Source organism: Pectinophora gossypiella, chromosome 3 (assembly GCF_024362695.1).
Source record: "Pectinophora gossypiella chromosome 3, ilPecGoss1.1, whole genome shotgun sequence".
Classification (NCBI taxonomy): domain Eukaryota; kingdom Metazoa; phylum Arthropoda; class Insecta; order Lepidoptera; family Gelechiidae; genus Pectinophora; species Pectinophora gossypiella.
In genome coordinates, this window is record NC_065406.1 from 2,402,897 (window position 1) to 2,419,933 (window position 17,037).

The following is a 17,037-nucleotide window of genomic DNA, read 5'->3' on the forward strand; positions in this document are numbered from 1 at the left end:
CGTGGATCTTCTATTAATAATGATAATAACATTACAAGACCAAGCACGAGATTTATTTGATCTTTTTAAAAAGTATGAATGCGCAAACATAAAGAACATTACAACTTAAACGGTAATCACGAAACAATTTCAAATAGGTACAAGTTCCAAAAAGTTTAATGCACTTTAAACGTACAATTACAATAAAGCAAAGATAACTCAAGCGTTATGCTATGTCGAGATTCCCATCAACCGGCATGACAAATAGACAAACAGACAAAAACCATGTTTACCCAGCAAGACGAGCCTGCAAGAATGCTAATTGGACGATCTAGACGGATCAAAACCATTGCACCCGACCCATTCAATCCAAACCATTCCCTATAACTCAACTCACAAGACTCAAAGTTGCCATACCTTTCAACGATAAATTCGTACCCAGACCTCAATTGCTCGAAGAGGTCCCAGCTTACAAATCCAACTTTAACGTTATCAGATTACAGTTCAATTCAGATTGAACAACAAGAAATGCCGGAGGCAGGACAATCTTGCCCAGACCAGTGTCCGACAGTGCCCTTATAAAGTTACCAACTCATCTACAGTTATTTTAACGCTTAAATCAGAGAGATAAGAATCTTTTTTATTTGTAATATTTGAATTATCAAATGAATGCCGCCAAAGTAGAATGTCGAGGTGCATTCGTTCATAGAAAATCGTCATCAAAATTGCGCTTTCAGCAACATATCTTCTTCACGCTATGTCTCTTTTGAAAAAGAGTTTGGGGATACCATAGGAGCTTTGATGGATACATTTTTGCACTGCTTAATGTAGGTAGGTACTGTTAGATAGAACAGAATCGATTGGCCTAATCTCATTATCATCATTTTGCTAATGAACGTCACAGCACTGGCTTCACAGTAGTTTGACAGATCTAAGTCGTATCGCGCATTGAAGCTATTGTAAAATTTTATCTTTGCCCTCTTGCGGCTAAGATTTCCAGATACAATGGGGTTTGGGTTTTAAAAGGACATGCCTTACGACTATATTGAACTGATCTGGACGTTCCGTTCATTTGTTCCTATCTAAACTTGCGTCTGAAGTCTCGTAAAATTTTGCATGTTCATTTATTTTTGCGAAACAAATTCCCCACGACGTTCGACTGTCAATTTATCAGTTCGAACTGAGTTCAAACCCACGACCCCTAGAATTGGAACAGTATTTGCTTCCAGCTCAACAACTTGACTCCTTCGGACAGTTGTATCGGTAAACCGCATTTGAAGACCATAACAGTTGGACATTATTGCAACTTGTATGGAGTTGAATTAATTAATGTATTTCACTGCATGTAGGGAGTTAGCCATCCTCTCTTTTATGGTAATAATTGGTTAGACGACAGTCTTGTTGAGCTATCTACTGTTCGATTTGTTTTTACGTATTGTTATTACTGAGCCTCCATTTTAGTTTGACGGCGAATGCTACGGTACCACGTGAGAAAATTCAAAATCCTCGGAAAGTAAGATGATCCGTGCTTCGAACATCACGTTAAGCCGTTGGTCCCGGTTACTAGTTACTGATGTAAGTATGTAGTCGTTACATGAGCCATGTCAGGGGCCTTTGGCGGCTCAGTAATAACCCTGACACCAGGGTTGATTAGGTTGGTATTCCATCTCACAACCCACATGATAACAAGAGTCGTATAATATGAACGGACACACGGCCTTCGTGGTGCAGAGGTTGGAATCTTGAGTTCAATTCCCAATGGAGACACGCCAATCAAAACATCACTTAAAGAGACTCTCCCTGGTCAGGATATCTAAGCTGAAATCACCTGATTGTCCGAAAAATAAAATGATTCTAAAAATAAAATGATAAAATGAGGACACGTCGGTTCTGGTTACTATTCAATTAAATATATTGTCTTTACTTCAGCTATGTCAGGGACTTTTGGCAGCTTAATTGTAAGCCAGACATGAAGAGGTCAGCTTTTTTTTTTCAATTTGTGTCGCAACTTCAACAAACAATCACAAGAAGCAGAAATATATTTCGGTCACAAATAAACTTAAATTCAATCTCAAAATGGCGAGACCATGAACAGTTTTATCGTTGGAAACAATTTGGCCAGAAATGTTAAGCATTAAATGCGCTTACGCAAGTTTATTCTATAACCGACATGGCCTATTGAACGTTTATCGTACCAAAATGTAGGGGGGATTGCCCCGCCCTGCGCGCTTGTCTGGCCACTCACTTGGTGCAGACGACAAGTGATAGCGACAACATTAAAAAAAAAAAACATTTTTTTTAGTATTTCTGACAGGTCGGGCTTTTTACCTTTCTTGCCTTTTTTTTGCCTTTCAACTGTTTTAAGACAGTAGTTAAACAAAAACTTTACAAAAAAGGTTATTATAAAGTTAGTGATTATTTAGAAGATATGAATGCATGGGATTAACTGTCTGAGAACTGATATTAGGCAGCTAAATTACTCAATTGTATACCAATATTTTATGTTTATTTATTTTTTCAAAGAACGTCTAGGGCCCTGTGCCGAGGTTTTTCTTGCAGCTTCTTTTCCCCGGCTATACAGGTTGTGAGAAGCTGCAGTAGTTTTAGGCGGATGAGACGTTCGTTATGTAAAATTGACGCTTCAAAGTGTAACTATGTTACCTATTGAATAAAGATATTTTTGAATTTGAATTTGAATTACAGCGACTGCCAAACTGATCTTCCAACTCGAAAGGAAACCCAGCCCAATACAGGTTAGGTCACATATCTCCAAAACGCGTTTCTTCGGAATGTGGATTTCCTCACGGTGTTTTTCTTCATCGCTGAGCACAAACATTTTGTAGTTTAAGTAGCAACATTTGGTAGTGAAACGTGGGCAGTAACGCAGCGCCAAGTCCAGACCATTCAAGTCGCTGAGATGAAAATGCTTAGGTGGATGTGCGGAGTGACGATGCTCGACAAAATCCGTAACGAATACGTGCGCGGCAGTCTCGGCGTACGCGACATCTCCGAAAAGCTACAAGAGAGCAGGCTCCGTTGGTTTGGGCACGTAAAAAGAAGACCTCCAGATTATGTGGGTAACGTTACAGCCAATCTAAACATACCAGGGCTTAGACCAAGAGGACGGCCAAAAACAAGATGGGCGGATGTGGTCAAAAAGGACCTGTGTATGTGCAATGTCTCCGAGAACGACACGTCCGATAGAGCGAAGTGGAAGAGAAGTACGAAGAAGGCAGACCCCACCATCAGATGGGAATAATAAATGCCAAGGAGAGAGAGAGCTGAGCACAAACATGATCATGATCCAAGCATGAATTGGAAAATAAATTCAAAAATAGGTTAGGTGTAGGTCCGTGCTGGATTTGGACCAGCTATCACATTGGTCTAACAGAAAGCTCGGTGAGGTCTGGGTACTTAGTTCATCTTGGGATGGATGTACTTCTGACTACCCCATTGGGTTATAGTCGTGAGCGTGAACCTGCGACCGCACAGTGAGAGTCAAGCGTTCTCCAACTAGGCTATCACGAAGAGCCGCAAGGATTTGTTTTTATTGCAGACGCAATTATTATTGAAGTCCAAAGAAGTATGAAGAACCTTTTGGTGACACGACAGGTTACCAGCTCATCGCCCTTAATCTAAAGAGAATGATGGAGACGACATGATTGCGCCACCATATTGAATTGTCAGAAAAAAACTGGTCTTATTGCTGAGTCCCTATTGTCTTACTATAGGACAAAGGTCTAAATAAAATATGAACCGATAAACATCTCAAGATATTCAAATCCACGCTGGTGCCCATATCTTGTTCAGCTGGCCAATCGTCACGATTTCGGATCACAAGCCACAATAGGCATGTCCCGTGCATGCTAATATCGGCTTTATGTGCATATTTTAATGTCTAATGCGTACCCTTTATACACAAATGATTTAGAGGAATACATTCAGGCGAGTTATGAGGACAATGTGTGGACTTTAATCTTGCGAATGGTTACTGAGAATCATGCGCATAATCTTCATGTTACAATATTAGCATCTTGCATACTTATCGGACGCTGCAACCGAGAATGGGTTACAAAATATGGCGGCTTCAGAACACCAAATGTGGCAGTAACACGCGCCAGAAGTGGCTGTGGTTTGTCTCCTGTTTGCGCCGAGTCTAAGTTTAAATAACTATTCCATGAATATCAATGCCAATCTCATACATCTTCAACAAAGCCAACGGACTAGGCAACTAACAAACCATTCCAAAAACCAATTAAAACGACAGCTGTAAGAAAGCTTTATAGGCAAACTAATTTTCAAACGCCTGCGTCTGCGCATAATTAATGCTATGCCTTTGGGTCAGAAGCCTATTATTACGTCAGAAGACAAGTTCAAAACTGGTATGACTGTTGAGAAAAAAGAAATAATGGTAAATTAAAAACAGCAAACCGACGGCATTCTTAAGTTATTTCTTAAGAATGTTGCAATGAAGCTTCTGTACTCACAGTGGCGAAAAAGAAAAAGAAGAAAATCTAAAAGGAGTCTAGAAAATAAGATGACGTTAAACAAACATTGCAATTATGTCCGACTACTTGACACTATGTAATTACTTAAGCAGAGCTTATTATTAATATTAAAACACAGGGTTAAGATTTTACTGAGACAGCACCTGGGTGGGTACCTAGGTACTAAAAAAATAAATTTTAGGTAATATTATAGTTATATATCTACGTTTAACAACTAAAAACCTAAAGACATCTTTCGCTAAATATTATTTGAAAAGATCATGATCAAACTATAAAAGATGTTAACGCAACGATAGAGTTGACAAAAAGTTCACTACGAGATTACTCGTATAAACACAAATTGATCTAGCGAACACCTGTCGCCACAATCAATATTAAAACTTCGTAGGAACATAAACCGACTTTAACAATATCCACTCTGAAACCAACGGTCTTTATAAAAATTAATAAAAAGATCCAAGTGCAAGAACCTCCACGACAATTTTATTCCATAAAAAAATTTAATGTCGTCATACTCAGTACCTTGCATGCCCTTATTCGAGTACCCGCCAGACAGGTACGTGTTCACTCATGCATGCGCATACGCGACCAGGTTGAAAACACGTCTCCTCAAACGAACGTCCACATTACCACCCACATCTACAACTTGGAAAGGTTATAGTAATACCTCAACTTGTGTTTCATGCAACTAAATTGCATTGACAGGAGTGAGCGGCCGAGTGTATGATGGAAAGGAATATCCACTTTGGTCGTTTTACATGGGGGGAGGTTCCAAAGAGTGGTTTTGTCCGGATCATTGCTTCGATGACATCTTTTGTGTACTTGACAATGTGGTCGGTATTATTTATCGTGGACATTGCTCAAGCAAGCGAATTAATATATGTACGCATGCCTTTAAGTAGATTATGAGTAATTTCTTAATGTTTTATTAAGAACAGGATCGAAACTTGTTATAAGTACCGCGTTTTATTTAAAGCAATTACTTTCTGCCTCATTTAATACAATTTCATCTTCTTCATCTAATTTCGGGAAAACATTGTAGACTTTGCTAAATGAAATAAATAAAATCTTGCGAAAACACATTCAATGCTTTTTTTGACGTGACTTATTGTAGATTTTCCGCAAATGGCATTAACTCCTTGGCCGGACAAATGGAGAGCGCTGAGGGCTTTCACCCGGTACAAAATTTAACACAACAGGCCTGAGGGTGCCCAGTTGGGCGCAAACCTCGGTTCAGAGCGACCTTCAATGCAAATCCAGTACCGTAGAATTAAGGGTTAACCTCTTATCTTTAAAGACACAAGACCGAATGTAATTTTAGAACTTAAACCCCATTGTTTAACTATAGTATCTGGAAATCTCGACCCCACGAGCTTATACAGTTCTCTATAAACCAATCAAGCGCCAAGTAGTAACAAATACCTTTCCAACAAGACATAACAACACACTAAAAAAATAGTAAAATAGTTCAAACGATTACATAAATGTAATAAACATATTCATTCAAAGGCGTCCTGATATCAGCGAAGAACTGCGATCGTTGTGAAGTTGTTACCGTTTCCGCATGAAGACAATGCGCGGGCGCAACTCTCTCGCCATGGGAATCGGGTCTCAGGGCTGGCAGGCCACAGTTTGACAAGTTTAGATTCTAATACAAGATTCTGAACTTGTTAGTCCTTATCGATTAACTGGAGACGAAATTGCGGAATAGTTGACCGAAGAAACTGACTCAGGTGATTTTGAATCTTACAATACAGTGTCATTTGAAAACTCAGCATCACATTACAGTCTTTAACAAACATGACACACATTTGTCTATCAGGATACAACTATGCTTTTAGAATGGAATTTTTGTAAGATGCAACAAAATTACCAGCATTGCTGTGTAAATCTTTAAATAGTCAACTAAACGCTCTTACACCAAACAAAATTGCTCCAAGCGCGCAATTATCCACACTAATATAATTTATTATAAATGCGAAACTAATTCTGTGTGTCCGTTATCTACGCTTAAACCGTTGAACCCATTTAGATGAAATTTGGTATACTCAAAGGTAGTTTTAGGGAAAACATATGACTGCAAAAGGATGAAAAAGGGATGAAAAATAACGTGCCGAGCGTGATAACTGAATTCAGCGCGGACAAAGTCGTGGGTGTAAATCTAGTCCAACAAATTGTAGCGAAAACAGTAACCATCATTATAGGCAACCCTACTGTCGCCTATCCCACCACTACTGGTGCTAATGATAATCATCAGGTAGTCGCTGGAAGCAAATTGTATCTTCGCCGCGTCAACCAGGGAGGTCTTGACTCTTGCGTCATTTACCGTTTCGCCCGCCAACCAGTACTTAGCTCAATTGAAACTACTTATGTATGTATGCTCTCTTGTAGTATGTTATTGTTTAAAGCTCGAAGGAAAGGCTGCGATTATCTAGTCGGGAGGACTATTTGGAATTTTCTTGATCTTGAGGGACAGTGTTGTGTGTGGTGTCTAGTGATGTGCCGGATCGTTAAAAATGTATATCCGCGGATACGGATCTGAATACGGATATTTAGTGTAAAGATCCGCGGATACGGATCTTTATTTTCTTAAAAGAAAAAGATTAAAGTTTTAGTTATTTCATTGTTATAAAAGTGATATTTTATCTTGCTTTCATTATAAAGATCTATCTATCTAAATGTTTGCAATATTAAGGTGCCAAATATTTGATTTTAAGAAATAAAAACAATCTGAATGGAATTTTATAGTTTTTTATTTAATAATTCTACTTATTCACCTGAAAAAGATCCGTAAAAGATCCGCGTGAAAAGTAACGGACACGGATACGGATTTTTCTTTTATCTCGGATATCCGCGGATACGGATACGGATATTCGGAACATCACTAGTGGTGTCTAGAATCTTATGTTATTGTGGAATGTAATTAACAGGATGCATATAACAAAAATGCAAAAAAGTAAATGATTTAGCCCGAAGTAATTCAAATGCAACAAATTAACGCATGGTCAGGACGTATTCTTCTTCTTCTATCGTGTGGGTTGTTAGGTCTTTTACCGTCCTCAGCAAACCTTGTGATGACCCTCGTGATGAGCACACATTAAATCCCATAATTTTATACGTATCATCATCTCCCTAGCGTTATCCCGATTTTCATAGGGTCCGCTTAATTAAAGAATATTTAGTATGTTCGTCCAAGTTTATTCGTATGACACCCTAAATAGAAATTCTAAACCTCGTATAACAAAATTTGCAGCGCCTCAGTTATCCCCTCAACCTTTAACAAAAAGAAAGAAAAAAACAACTTACCAGGCATGCAGACACATCGGAAGGTGCCAGGGTCGTCAAGGCAGGAGCCGTCGTTCCTGCAGGGGTGGCTCTCGCATTCGTTGACGTTGGTCTCACAGCGAGGACCGGTGAAGCCGACGGAGCAGTTGCAGGCGAAAGACCCGGGGGTGTTAACGCAGATGCCATCGTGTTCACAGGGTGAGCCTGGGAAAGGTAAATAATTAGTGTCTAAAATGAAAGAAACCTAAGAAAATTTAAGAGTCAATTGAAGGAAAAGAGACAGGCGAAACAAAATGTTTATTGTGCTGTTAAATTACATGACAACACAAACAGCCTACTATTATAATCCACTACTAGACGCATGTCCCTTTCGTCAAAGAGGGAGTTAAGAAATAATCCAATATGCTACTCCAAGTTTCTCCCGAAAGATTAAAAATAATAATATAATAATTATGATCAAACAATTATTTCAAAAAAAACTCCACAAATAAATCCAACCTACCTTGTTCACACTCGTTGATATCTTCAGAACAGTCAAGGCCCTTGTATCCGGATGCGCACGAGCAAGTATAGGAGCCGTTGATGGGGCTGGTGTCGCATATGGCGTCCGCGTGGCAAGGGTTGGAGGTGCACGCGTCGTCGAGATGGCAGAGAAGCCCTGAGAAGACATTGGCCATTAATAACAAGAACTTAACATCATGATTGGCGATTGGCGATTGTGTGCCGACCCTACCTAGAGTGGAATAAAGACAGGAGGATGATGAGGTAGGAGATCATTGTATTAACATTGCCGTGTTTGCATTGGTAAAGACGGATATTGTAATATCGGTGTATTTAATCTTTTTTTTTGACGTGGCTTATTGTAGATTTGCCGCAGATGGCATTAACTACTTGGCCGGAAGTATTTAAGCAACACTAACCTGTTTGTATGTCATTTAGTATAATTATTCACGTCAACATGTCTCTCCTTCACAATATCTGGATTATGCAAACTAAAGTCAACTAAATATCATAAACTTGTCTCTGTTGGCTTACAGCATCGATATCCTGCACACGAACCACTTGTAGCAGTGATCAATAAACCATAAAATCAATCACCATCAAATCAAATACAAGCACTTTCACCTATTTACTCCAATCTAAAATTCATGGAGGGCACCTAACCATATTTTAGCAATGTTGCTGTCACAACACTTGGAACGTTGTAAACTTAACAAACTGAAATTGCTTGCACCGAGTCTGAATACTAATGAATATACAGAGTACACAGTCAAAGTAAAGCAACCATTTCATAAATTTTACTACAGTATTACGGAATTTCTTGCTGGTATGAGTAAAAGGGGAGAGATATTAGAAGGAACTAACTACAAAGTTAATGAAAGGTTCAAGAAACCTGCTAACAAATTCATGTTTACTTCAAGTAAGTATAATTTAGATATTTTCATGTATTGATGTGTAAAACGTACAGTGTTCCAAAAGATAATATGGTCAGTCAATACTAGTCAGTCAATTTTAGTCAGTTAAGGTATACCAAAATTCTTACCAGTTTTTCCAGGAGTACATTTGCAGTAGAAAGCGCCAACTCTATCAATACAGGTAGCGCCATTGAAGCAAGCAGCTCCAGCGCAGTCGTCGATGTTGATTGAGCACTCAGGACCAGTCCACCCGTTGACGCAAATGCACGAGAAACCACCGACAGTATTGGTGCATGTCGCTCCGTTCTGGCACACGAGAGGCCTAAGGGAGAAAAAGAGACAATTATATTTCTCAATGTTTAAATAAATAGGATATAAAAAGAGTAATTCGAAAAGTCGTTACTTTCATTATGGGAAATTATAATACCCAGTGGTCGCAGTCTTAATTTAAAATGTTAGCTGCCCAGTTTATTGTCAAGGGAGCAGGTAAAATAAATCGACGCAAAACTTTAATAACAGTTCTCAAATGTAAATCAGACTCGAATATGTGATCAAAATGAAGACGCGAATAAAATTGACTCGACGACGATCCTAAAAGTAATCACGCTTCTCGTAAAACTTGAAGGATTGAATGTGGCTGTAACAGAAACGAAGCAAAACGAAAACGCCGCAAAACGGTATGAAATACAAAAAAAATGTTACGCAAACAGGAGTCTCGGAATAAAGTGTAATTTAATATTTTCTCTCCTAAATTATCAAAAAGCACCGCCTGTCACATGTTGGACTGGTTCCTTTTTAAATATCAGTTATTAGCGCGTTCGCGGATTTTTTGTGAGAGCATAATTTCGGGTGAGGCATTTTATAAACTGCGACATTTTGACTGTCTCCTTTGAAAACGCTTAGCATATTTTCCTTAACATTACTGTGGGACTTTTTTAATTGCCTAATTTCACATTTATTTATATCCGTACTTTCATCAACCTCTGAGATACTTTTTAACGACCCATTAATGTTGCTTTACTGATTCGCAGTAACATGATCATCAAATAATGTTTTTACGTTTTTTAATAAGATGTCCTCCCTTACTTACTGCTTGCGTTTCAATCATCGATTTTAGTTCTGCAATAAAATTTTAATGTTGTTTGTTTGATCCTTAAATTTTTTAAGGCTTAAAGATAATGCAATCAACACTGAAATATTCTGGTCGTTCACAACCGTGATTTTTGTTGACACGTTTTTATTATGCCAAACGTCAGGCAATTTATGTATATTTAACATTGATTTAAGGTGGGAATGGTGGGATACAAAAGCTTACGAAAGTTATTTTGGGTGGTTAAACCAAGTGTGTGAACTCGTTGGGAGTTTAAAAGGCCACACTAAATCACTCATTTTTATATGCGCAAATGTTAAATTGCAGATTTCATTAAAACAAACTTTTAACTAAGTATACCGTTTTGTTATAAATGTACAATACCTAGCCACAATAGGTATCTACAGATTTATAAGGTAACCCCGTACGGGCAAAGATCGAGAACAGGCGCGGCACGAGCGCGTGCGCCCGCGCATATCAGATCAAATTGCGACCAATATTACAACCAAACCCAATTCCAGACGAAGAAAATTATTGGAAATATAAATAACTTCACGTAGTCCAATTTTGGAGCCTTTGAACTGTAGTTCTCAAGACACTTAATATGATGTTTCATTAAGATGCATAACTAACTACTAACATAACTAGTAGGATGATTAGCAGGAGACAGGCAAAACCAAAACCAATAAATTAATAACTTAAAAATATCCGCCCTTGATGCAAAGACCTAAGATAACTGACGAAACGTGTAGAGACATGTGATCAACCCATCACCAGTATAGTCGGTTCATCAAGTTAGGTATAACACAAACCCTCTTTCAGTTTTTACGACTTGCCTGGAAAGATAAGGTAGCCTCGTTAAAAGATAAAAAACTAGAATTACTGAACTTCAATAGTTTACCAAGAAAATATACATTAACGTATAGAAAGCGTACGTAAATGAACACTGCAGCCTGTTTTCAGAAAAATACCTTTAATACAAACGTTACTGAACAATGTCAAAGCAACAATAAATCAACATCGGATTTTAACACCACCATTATTGAAGTTTGCTAGGAAAGTCAAAGACTCCTAGCGATTGGCACTTGTATAATACATACCTAATATACAAGTTTTAAACGAAAGTAAACCTTTTTAACAGAATCGTGAAAGCCAATACAGAGGTGCGTTTCAAATGTTTTATTATCAACTGTAATAACATATTTGATGTCATCTCAATGTTCAATCCTAACAATCAAGCACCATAATTCTTGAATTTGAATACATGTCTAACCCAAAGAAGAATTACTAAATAAGAAGTACGCTTTACCTCAAGACTTGCACCAACGCAATATTAATATTCAGAATAAGCTTTCTGATCGTAAATCTAAGTCGAGATGTAATAAACTATCGACTTTTAACTCACATTGACAACTCTGTGTGAAATGTTAAGTTATAAAATACCCCCATAATCAGATCCGTGGAACTAAATTATGCATTAATTTTGTTAAGGCCATTTACTAGACTATAGTTCGGTTTCGGTCAGTAACACTTAAACCCGAACTATAATCCGTATAATTTAATCGATGTTCGATGCGACAAAAACCGGTAAGCCACCGACCAAAGTCCCTCATCATTTTCGTACCTAATTAGATAATTCTGGTCTAAAGTAACAGTTTTATATCGCGCTTCTTTAAAGAGCTTTGCCGCTAAATAAAAAAAATATCAACAGATGCAACAAAGTAATAAAATACAAAACAAATTAGGTATCTTTCAATATAATAAAGCCACCGCTATCGGTTTCTCATAGTGTTTAATAAACAACTTTGAAACACAGGGGACCGAGTACATTGCCTTGAGATACACCATCATTTAGAAAAAGTACAAAAGCAAAATGGATGATCCCAAAGACACGATTGCGAAACTCACACTGATAAATTGTTATTTATTATGTCTAACCTGATTTCAACAGTATCATGTCAACGCGAATGTTTGTAAAATATGATTCTTTTGTGTCCTATGCTTTCGCAATGACTGTTTACATTCAATAGTCCAAGTTATGAAATTGAGATGGTGGGACGATAGTGGCTATTTGAATTCGAATGTCCAGAAGTGGTGCAGCTGTATAATTTATTGCCTTTTAGTTAAATTGGAATGGCCACTTACTGGAAATATGCATAATCTTTAAGCAAGCTGTTATCTAAACGACAAGAATCAATTTGTTTTTGGGTCGCTTTGTAATGGATGCTTATAGAGATTGTAGAATCAACGTCTCAGATGGAGAGCGATACGCAGGATTGACGAGTAACGGCTTTGAATATATTTATGAAGGTATAATCAGACCCTTAATTAAGCAGACACACCTAACACTTAACTCAGTGGAGATAAAATCTATATTAGTATGTATATAGGCCTTCATAATAACAAGCTTACGATATTGGCACAGTTGTGGAGCAGGAATTACAAACATTCATCACGACGAATAAAGATAACTACAATAGCCCGCAAAATATAAAGAAGAAAGTTTGGGATCCGAAAATTACCAGTAAATGGCACTTAGTGAAAGCATTGGATGGATCATCAAAGCCCAGTGGCAATGACCCTGGATGCGGAAGGCGTTCGACGACGAGGTGATTGCAACGCCATCATCATCATTAATCACGTCTTAGGGCTGTCGATAATGCAACTGCGGACTTTTATTACGCAGAGACAAACGAATAGACGAGTTAAGTTTTTTTTTTATATTGTTAGTGCTACTGAAGAATCGATGACTTTATGAGACATTCCTTTGTTTGGTAAGGACATTGCAGGCTTGAATCACCTGATTGTCTGAAAAAGTAAGATGATTCCGTATTTCGGAGGGCACGTTAAACCGTTGATCCCGGTTATTAGCCGGAATACACCTCCATCAATCCGCAGCGGAGTAGCGTGGTAGAGTATGCTCCATACCCCAGTTGATTGAGGGGAAGTGTAACACAAGTGTAATAGGATGATTCTTAAGATAATCTATTTAAATAATGAATGACTGTGTACTCAATACTGTTTTTAGGGTTAGCCACAATAGAAAGCCCGGTGTTCATAAAGACAAAATCCTTTCAGTAGCTCTGAGAACGCGATCTAGCTCGGACATTATTAATCCTGTTAATCGATTAAAATTACGTTCCTGTCCCGTCTTTCTTTTCCGCAGTTCTCAACACAGTGAAAGTCAAAGAGGGTGTTATTTAACATGGCATATCATTACATAGACTATATCCTCTGATTTCTCTTGGAGTTATAATCAATTAAATACCTAATCACCTAAGAAAGTAAGACGCCTAGAACTTTGCTGGCTGGAATCGACCAATCCCTTCATAAATTCAAGTCTGCTTCTAGGCATCGGCAGAGTCACAAATCATTAATAAAATAATCTGCAGCCGTCACTCTTGATTTTCGACCAATGTGTTATTTTTAGTTGTTAAACTTTTGACTTTCTTAAGCAGAGACTATAGAATTACATTTGCTTCGATCCTGACACACTTCTCATGCTTCCTTCAGATTCATCAATCGTTTCATACACGCATGCCAGTTCATAGACTCTGTTCAGTTTGATTCGGTTCGGTTTTGACTTTCTTACTTCTTGTATAGTAATCTCTTTAATCTCTTTATGTGTCTTAGGTTATTTTCTATTAATGACGGCTTATAGATCATCTTACAAACTTGTAGTACCTATTTAACATATAAAATGTTTCATAAATTACATCCCAACATGATCGGAACAAGCACCAACGATACGGTAGCTTAATGCAATGAACGCAGTTAGCTTTTAGGCTGCTATAACACGAGGTGAATTCTGTTAAATTTGTATGCTGGGGTTAGTAAGAAAACACCACGATGATGATGGTGTTCTGCTAGATGTATCGATGTCGATGTCGACACCCTTAGCTAGTGTTAACCTGGGCTTAAAATCTGGGTATGTGACCTAACCTATATTGGGCTAGTTTTCCCTTCGCGGGTTGGAAGGACAGGCAGTTGCTTCTTAAAAAACCGGACCTTTCAAATCTTTAGGTTAGGTAAGCTGACCATGTGACACCGGGATAACGCTAGGGAGATGATGATAATGTTGAACTCCAAATCTCACGAAATATCAAATATGTTAGTGAGACAGGGTTCTGAAGTGGGTACATGATATTCCACATGACTCTACATCATTGTGCTACTAGTAGTGAAGTCACACCATAATTGTCAAAAGTCGTCTCGTGTAAATCCACCCTTACCAGCGCCCGCGCAGCCTCATGCAAAATTATTATCGACGACTTCCGCGTACTGCCTACACTCCTCACTTTTAACGTTTATTTACGACCGAACTTTAATAAAAGGCGTGTAATTGTCGAATGGTATTACTGTGTCGAATATGTTGATGGGTTTCTTAAGTGTCGTCAAGGAATAAGGTTCTGATTTTTTTAATGCCAAAGAAGACAGCCGGTTTCTGTTTATTATTTTTATTAAAATGTTATTTTGCAATAAATAATTTATACCACATGGTTCCCTGTGCCCGATTAATGGCAATAGACTTAAACATAGCTTGCAATTATAATATCTTATATATTTGACCAAATCGGGTGCTTTAAATAAGAAAAATAAGCTGCAGTGAGAAATAAGCTGCAGTTTATGTATGTAGTAATACAATACGAAAACTTTTTATTGCAAAAGAAACACATTACATAAACTATGACAGACAAATAATTGGTACAAAAGGCAGCCTCAGAGCTAAAGTAGCAATTTCTTCCAGGCAACCTTTACGCGTACATCAGGTGGCTGCACTACCATTTGAACCGGAACTAGGGAGTTAAAAAAAGCCACATCGAAGCAATTCATCTAAAAAAGCAATATTGCTATTTGATATTTGATTACATTGCGCACTTACTTTTATATGCGCAAATGTCAAATTGCACTTTTGCTTTTTTAGAATTGCTTCGATGTGGCCTTTTTAACCCCCTAGTTCAAACGGTATCCCCTGATCGCCAGACAGATAATATCGCACCGTACCAAATCTAACCTCATTTAGCTGAACAAACAACGATTTGCATTTAAAACCGATACCAAGATAGTCATACAAATAATCAAAGTCTTCATTACCAGTATCAAGATTTCCAAAGAATCATTAGTAACTGACAGAGGCGGTCGATGCGCTATAGATACTGATGATCATCCAAAAGACATTAATCATCGTGGACTAATAATCTTGACAGTAGAAGTTGTATTAGCGGAAATGTATAGAATGCTCCGTAGCGGAGGTAAATTTAATAAGGAAAGAATTAAGGTCGATGACCTGGGTATGAATGGGGATAATATTGACTTTTTGATGAGAGGTAATAAACTATTTTATCGTTATTAATAGATTTATAATAATAGTTTTCAATAACATAACAATAGTTGACATTAAAGCTAATTCCAGTAAATATTCTGAAACTTAAAAAAAGATACGTATAAATAGTTAAAACTAAACACATAAAACTATAGGTACGTAACCATAGTAACATTTTTATCGTTTAAATAAAGAAGGCTAAAAGCCATCTACAATTCCTGAGCCAAAAATCTTACTATAAAAATAACGCAGATTTCAACATAATGCTGAGCGTAATTATCGACTTAGTCACTTTACTATAGGTGGATCGTTAAATAATATTGCCTATACGATCAACAAAATAAAATCTTGATCACTTCTTCCACATAACTTGGACAAGGATGATCAAGAATGATGATGTTGGATGATGTCTAAGTTATCAAATAAGCACGCATATCTATACCGCAGAAAAAGATTGACTTCCCGCTCAGTGTGTCTCTGAACGCGGCCTTAAGCTCCCATAGAAAGAAGAAAAAAATTGTCAAGTCATCAAGTCAAGACCGCAACAAAAATAGTTCCTTACAAACCTAACTGAACTTCCGCGAAGGGCAAACGCAAGAAAATAGAGAAAACGGCGACTGTTGGACAATTTTCTAGTCGCCGCTAACCACTGGGACTCGCGGCCTAAGGGTTTCTACACACTTCTCGCTTGACGAAAACTGCTGTTTCGAATCCCGTCCCTTTTAGATTTTTGTGATCTTCTCTCATTGTAAGGTTTTCCTAAGCACAGGTGCCAGGCCTAATATCACTTTTATTTCCCAGTCTATCTTGTGCTACATTAAGAATGAAATAAATGATTTCTTGTTTCCAGCCAGCTTTATAACTGCAGATTATTATATAGTTTTTATGACGCACAACTTCATCAAATCAGCAAACCATCTGCGCAGTACGCTCGGATTCAACATATACTTCTAACGACAGCATACTATCTGCAGGCTAGCTGCACGGTTGCAGTTTCGATACTGTTAGACATGCTCAAAAACTGCACCAAAACTGCAATTTTCCAGCTGGCTAGCAGTTCAAATGCAGTCCGTCTACAATAGCCCTAAGCATTCAGAGAGAATTGTCTCTACGTATAAAAAATAAATTGCACAATTAACAGCTTTTGAGGGCAAAAAAATGTCCTCACTCTTTGAATTGCAGGGACTGACTGGCAACTATAAACTTCACACTTTTTATGTTGAAAAAGAAAAAAGTAAATACTTACCGTTTTGTTTAAGACTTAAAATAATACCAGCTTTAAAATATATAGTTCGCGCTACGAAATACGCTATTATCGCAGATTCTCTGCGTAAATTGATTCTGCACCATGCTGCTCCCAAGGCATACGTCTTAAAACTCCTTTTTGAGTCTTTCTAATATTGCCCGTGCCATTAGGGAATCACGGCATGAATTCAT

At 37.8% G+C, this 17,037-nt stretch overlaps 1 protein-coding gene across 1 annotated transcript in view; it reads right to left on the reverse strand.

Moving 5' to 3' along the window:
• The window catches only part of LOC126379723 (neurogenic locus Notch protein), a 189,921-nt gene that overhangs the window by 22,088 nt on the left and 150,796 nt on the right, over positions 1-17,037 (reverse strand). The window contains exons 6-8 of the mRNA XM_050028541.1: positions 9,316-9,509; positions 8,275-8,430; positions 7,794-7,976 (exon numbers count right to left, since the gene is read on the reverse strand). Coding sequence (XP_049884498.1) covers positions 7,794-7,976; positions 8,275-8,430; positions 9,316-9,509 — 533 coding nt within the window. The remainder of the gene's footprint in view (positions 1-7,793; positions 7,977-8,274; positions 8,431-9,315; positions 9,510-17,037) is intronic.